This window comes from Podarcis gaigeae, assembly GCF_964106915.1.
Source record: "Podarcis gaigeae genome assembly, chromosome: 6".
In the NCBI taxonomy this organism is placed as follows: Eukaryota; Metazoa; Chordata; class Lepidosauria; order Squamata; family Lacertidae; genus Podarcis; species Podarcis gaigeae.
In genome coordinates this window covers 47,898,637-47,904,840 of record NC_139682.1, presented here as the reverse complement: position 1 = coordinate 47,904,840, position 6,204 = coordinate 47,898,637, and the positions used below count along the sequence as shown (strand labels likewise).

Below are 6,204 nucleotides of genomic sequence, written 5' to 3'. Positions count from 1 at the left end.
GTGCAACACAGGAGCTATGCCCATTCCTACATAACCCTGGGAAGTAACTTTTCCTGTCACTCTATGAACACACTCTATGAAGCCCAAACTTCAAGATCATCCTGACTGAGGATAACACTTGTAAGTTATCACTCTGATGGGCAGAAGTGCGAAGTGGTCAAAAATAAGGCCCATTTATTCTCTGTCTCTCTCTCTCTCTCTCTCTCTCTCTCTCTCTCTCTCTCTCTCTCACATGCCCTGCACAATAATACCTTTTCAGATATCAAATCTAGACAGCAATTTGCTGAAAACCAGGGGTTAAAAAATGCAAAAGGGACTTAACAGAGTCACAAAAACCAAACAAGCAAGGGAACAAACAATCCAGGCCTGCACAAATATTTGTCAAAGTAGATTTACAAAGAATAAGGGGGTGGGGGTGGGAATTAAGCAATTTAGGGACTGGATGCAGTACAAAGTACAGCAGCAACACCAGCAGCATTAAGAGACGACATCACACAGTCACTTGATCACAATATTCAGCCTGCCAGGTCAATCCATAAGCTGAGCCATTACAAAGCGAGGAAGAAGTGTCAGAAGACTTGATGTGGCAGCTGGACTATACATGGGCTTAAAAAAGAAGAAGACCCCAAATCATTCAGCTGTAAGGGGTGGGGCAAGGGAAGATGCATGGAAAAAAGGGCTGCTTCATCACACAAACCATAGAGAAATGAATGATCTGTGCCTCCTTATGAGGCCTACCAAGACAGGCTGGACTTCTCTCACCACGGTGATCTCCCCAAATAGGAAACGAGGAAACTTGCCAACAACAGGGCTTGTCCTTTAACAAAATGAAATTAAATTAAAACCCTTATTTCCCCCCAGGTTTCACGGCTGGTCCGTCCTTCCAACGATGCACATTGGTGTGCCGGAATGGCAGCAATAAACCAGCTCTCAGAGAGGATTATTATTATTATTTTGCAGAAAAGAGTACACTGTAGATTTTCATTTTGTGGTGTGATCACTGCCCAGATGTCAGTCTGCCCGCAGAAAGTTGAGAGCTGATCCAAGAGAGTGACCTGTGTTTTGTAGGCACCTGTCCTCAAGTGCTGCTTTCCTCTCCTGGCATTCAGATTTCTGTCTGAAGGGTGTGGCCTGTGGGGGTGTACGGAGGTGGAGCTGGGTTGGGTTTGATGCCGCGTCCCTTCATGTAGGAGATGAACTGGTCGGGAATCTCAGCAAGAACATCCTTAGCCAGCCGAGCCATACTCAGGACGTGGTTTCCTGTGCGGTCAATGTAATCTCGGAATGGGACAAACTGGGAGAGAGAACAGTATATTGAAGGCATGAAAGGCAAATCATTCAAAAGGCAATCTATAGCCTTACAACAGAGACTTCCCTGATCCAGGAAGGCTGGACCGCATTAGTATAGAAAGATCACAGGTGGCAAAACCTGAGCAGTTCGCCAGGCAGAGATCACGCCAAAACCTCCCCAGCTTTGCAATGGAATTTGCTGCTCTCTGGTAAGTTAAACTCTTTTGATAGGCTATGCCTTTTAATTGTTACTCACCTCAAATCTTCAGGATGGGGTGGGCTACAGAATTAAATACATATTAGAAAATATAGGAAGTTGCCTTGTATCTTTTTTAAAAAACCCCCACATACGTTTATTTGATTTTACAAAAGTAAAGTTATAACAATACCAAATAGATCATCATATTTAGAGATTTCTCTGAATCTCCAGACTTCCATGGGTCCTACTGTCAACATTTTCAAGTGCATATTATTTCACATCTCTCTCTATATATATTGTCCATAGTGTTTGTTACATTATAAGTGTTATTAAAATCCTGCTAATGTTTTCATCTGCTTACAATGGTCTCCTAAATAGACTATAATTTCCCCCCATTCTTTCTTGAATGGGAATTTTTTGTCTTCTTGGTTTCTGAGCTTTCTGGTCGGCTTTGCCATTTCAGCATAGTCCAACAGGAAGTTGTCTTGTATCAAGACACACTATTATTGCATCTGGGCCGGTCTAAGCTGACTGGCAGCAGCTCTCTGGAGTATGTACCTGAGAGGTCTTTCATGGCACCTTGCTATCCTATCATCCTTTTAACTGAAGATGCCAAATATTGAGCCTGGCACATTCTGCATGTGAGGATGTGCCCTGTCACTGAGCTGTTGCCCTGGCAATAGTTCTCACCCATCCCTGACAGCCTTGTTTTCTTTCTTCTACTCAGGTGCACATTCAGAGTGATGCAAGACAACTGGAGTTAGGGAACCATGTAACTCAGAGAACCCTGTCTTGGCACATTCAGTTCAGTGCGGATCAGAAATGGTTTGCCTGGTGCAGTGGAACCATTATACTAGCTTGCCAGCAGGTGGGTTGCTCTTGCTTACTAGGATGGGCAGGGAAGTCAGTGCAGTGCAAAGATGCCAGACTGGCTCTGCTAGTGTGTTCACACCACACCAACCTCACCCTCCCAGCAAGCAATAGAGACCCACCTTGCTGGTAGTGGTGACTGGTGTCCCATTAGGACTCATGAGCCAGAAGGTAGGGGAGTGCAACAGTAGGTGCAGCCAGAGCCAACTTGCCCTGGTTTTGTCCTAGTTTTCCACCTCCTGGCTGAGTTCTGGCAACCCTGAGACTAAGGAGGAAGCTGGCAGACAGTGCCACCCCCTGGGTTGGTTGTAAGCAGGCATGCAGGCATGCAGGTGGGGGTGGGCTGAGGGCAGGTTCAGGGTTGGTGGGGCAGCTTCCTTCCACTGGACAGGTCTCCACTGCCTGCCAGGAAAGCAGAGTAGCAGCTGCTGTTGGGTCTCCTGACACCCTGAAAGTGAGATGAAAACCCCCACACTGACTAACACAAGTCAGCTTTAAAGCACGGAGGCTCTTCAGCTCTTGCCTTTTCTGCAACAAGACTGGCACACAAGGCAGATTGTGGTTTATTTTTTAAAAAATTAAAAAACATACCTGGACAATGTCACGTTCTGCAATCTTTCCACGGGACGAGATTCGAATGTCATCTCCATCCAGCTCCACCATGGCTGTCCATTGTGGGGAGGGATGAATGGAAGGAAGGAAGGAAGGAAGGAAGGAAGGAAGGAAGGAAGGAAGGAAGGAAAGAAGGAGGGTTAATCATACATAGCATGAGTAAGGGTGCAAAGGAGTAAAAGAATGCAGGAGGCCCACAAAACTCCTCTATGCCATGACTGATAAGCTGTTCCATTATCTGAAAAAGGCAATTTGAGCAAAGAGCTCCACTGTCTTCTTTCAGAGAGTCAAGCAGGAAAACCACCTTCAATTTTCATTTCACATATTCTAATTTGCTCTACTGATGGCCCTATCAATGTCTGTTTCTCATTGCTCACTGCAAGATATAATTAATCTTTTATATTTTAACTGTTGATTTCACTATACAGCTTTTCAGCCTTTTTTTGCATCGGGGACTGTCAAATCTGAGGCATGGAATTTGAAATTGGTGGCATAAACACATATATGAGAAAGGTTAGCTGTTGCTTTGCAGCACTTTCTGCATACAACAGTACCTTGGTTGCCAAATGCCTTGGAACTTGTACGTTTCGGCTCCCCAATGATTGAAAAATGGAAGTGAATGTTCTGGTTTTCGAATGATTTTTGGAAGCCAAATGTCCAGTGTGGCTTCCACAGCTTCTGATTGGCTGCAGGACGCTCCTGCAGCCAATCAGAAGCCGAGCTTTGGTTTCCGAATGCTTTGGAAGTTGAACGGACTTACAGAATGGATTTCGTTAAACTTCCAAGGTAAGACTGAATATCACACTGGGCTAATCATGCATCATTCAATGCCTATGGGAATATTTGCAAATCTATAGTGACTATAGGGCTGTGGACAGCTCCCCCTATCTGCCCCTTGTCATGGATGCAGGGGTCCCGAATCAGGGTCACCTGCTCTGAGCTAACCTGGGGACCACCTATAGCACTAAAGTAGTTTTGGGGAGGGGCTTCCCCCCCAAGTAAACATTCAGCCAGGAGCAGGGGGTGGGGTGGGAAGGAAATGTTGCTCTATGTCCCCCTGACCATGAGCAGTGGAGTTAATTCTTCTGGCTCTTCTTTGCACCCAAAGCAGCTCCCTTCTTCTTTTCAAGTGGCTTTTCTGCATGAACATTGCTTGCAAAGGAGCACCAGGCAGGGGCGTAGCAAGGGTGGGTGCGGTAGGTGTGGCCCACCCCAGGTGCCCCCACTGGTTGTGTGTGACAAAATGGCAGGCGGCACTCACATGAGTCTCAGGCACCTCAGGCTCCACAATGTCCGCCTGCTGCCTCCCTCCCAGCTGTAGGGTGCCCCTGTCCCGTCCTTCCCTAAGCGCGCTGCATGCTCCATCCCTACTAAGGGTGCTGCGCCCCCCGTCCCTACTAAGGGTGCCGTGCCCACTGCCCCTCTGGCCGATTCACCCTGCCTCTGAGTGCGCTGCCCCAGGTGCCCGAGAGGCTTCCTCTGCCGCTGGCACCATGCCCACTTACCCTCTGCAGGTAGAGATGCAGTTGGGCCTAAAGGGGGTTGGCAGGCACTGTCATTCCCCCATGCAGAGCAAAATGTGCCACACAGCACTATGCAAGCACCACACCAAGGCTTGCAAAGCACCGTGCCTTTGCCTGCATGGCTTGATTCCAAACCAAGTGGGCAAAATTGGATTAACTGATGTCAGGTGACTGACAGGTGGGTGGCCCCACTCACCAGTCAAACTCAGCCAGATGGGAGAGAGAAGGATCTGGTTGGATGATATCAATGCATTATTTACAATATATGTTTTTCTGCTTTCTGAGAATGGCTAATCCAGTGTCATCGATGGTATGCAAAGCTGCAGTAGGTGGGTGATACCAGAGTTGCCATGGGTGTTTCTATCAGCACTGCTATATTGGTGCCTATTGCTGGACATGGTGCTGTTGGTTTTGCTGCTGGCTAAGCACAGATTGCAACTATCTCATACTGGCCTTAACCCCTGGGACAGCAGCTGCCATTGTAGCAGGAGCATAGGATTCAACCTTTCAGCCAAAGCATTTGAAAGTCATCATATTTCATGACTGTTTGCACAAAAGTTCTTACCGTCAAATTCAGCCTGTCCAACTCCTACAATGATTATGGACATAGGAAGCTTGGCAGCCTAAGAGTCAACAGGAAAGAAGGAAGGAAGATGTGTGTGGCAGAGGGTTGGGGTTGAGATGGGAAGGAGAGGAAGAGAGAAAACAAGAGCATGAATTCAAAACAGAAACCTGCAAAGTGATGTGTCAGAAATCAGGGCATAGATTGTGTGGGGCCGAGATGGGATGGGGAGTCTGTTGCAAGACTGTAACTCCCATCACCTCCAGGCAGCACAGCCAGTGGTCAGGGATGCAACAACATCTGAGAAGTCCCAGATTCCCTACCCCTGGGCTAGCTTTAGCACTGCTTGGTTATGAATATTTGCATTAAAGGTAAATAATATTGGGAAGTGGGAACAGAGCAGCTGTTGCTTGCCTTTGACACAGAAATATAAGAAAGCTAGAACCAAAGCAGGTCCTAATTATAAGTGGAAGACTATGGTGATCTAGGCCTTTTAAAGACATATGTGTAATAATTTTGTAGTTATTCATTTGTATCAGGCAAGGGAACCTTTGGCCCTAAAGATGCTGCTGAGCTAGAACTTCCATCAGTCCAAGCAAGCATGGCCAATGGCCAAGAATGTGGGGAGTTGTAGTTCAGTGACGTCTGGAGGGGAAAAGGTTTTCCCACATCTGATTTATATAATGACTGGTGGAATTTCAAATGCCCAATGACATGTTCACATGTGGAACTTGAGTAGTGGGGTGTCCAGCCAGCCATGGCAGTGCAACTCTTAGCCATATCAGCACATTGAGAATATGATCCTCATGTGTGATTCACAAAAATCAGTTTTTGTGATAACTGTGACATTAACATATGAGGGTGCTGGAGGTGAAATAGTTAAACAGGTTACCCAATCAGAACCCGGGAGGTGGAGTCAGAGGGACTATAAAACCAGCTCTGGGAGGGGCGAAGGGGAGAGTTTGTTGGAATGGGAGTGAATTGGGATAGAGTCTGTGGGGAGGTTGAGTTAGTGTAGCAAAATAAGCTGAGTCAGGAACAGTTAGGAGCTGGGAAGACAAGTAAAATCTGAGAGGTGGTTTAGTGAGTGAGAGCAGGCAGCAGAAGTTATAGGTCTGGATAGGCACCCAATGATTGTAATTGAGACC

At 46.8% G+C, this 6,204-nt stretch overlaps 1 protein-coding gene across 2 annotated transcripts in view; it reads right to left on the bottom strand.

Annotated features, from left to right (window-relative positions):
- Positions 1-377: 377 nt before the first annotated feature.
- LOC310847411 (copine-5) overlaps positions 378-6,204 on the bottom strand; it is a 124,012-nt gene continuing 118,185 nt past the window's right edge. For both annotated transcript variants that reach the window (XM_083745216.1, XM_083745215.1), the window contains 3 exons: positions 5,060-5,117; positions 2,951-3,024; positions 378-1,294 (listed from right to left, as the gene is read on the bottom strand). In XM_083745216.1, coding sequence (XP_083601342.1) covers positions 1,106-1,294; positions 2,951-3,024; positions 5,060-5,117 — 321 coding nt within the window. In that variant the 3' untranslated portion in view covers positions 378-1,105. The remainder of the gene's footprint in view (positions 1,295-2,950; positions 3,025-5,059; positions 5,118-6,204) is intronic.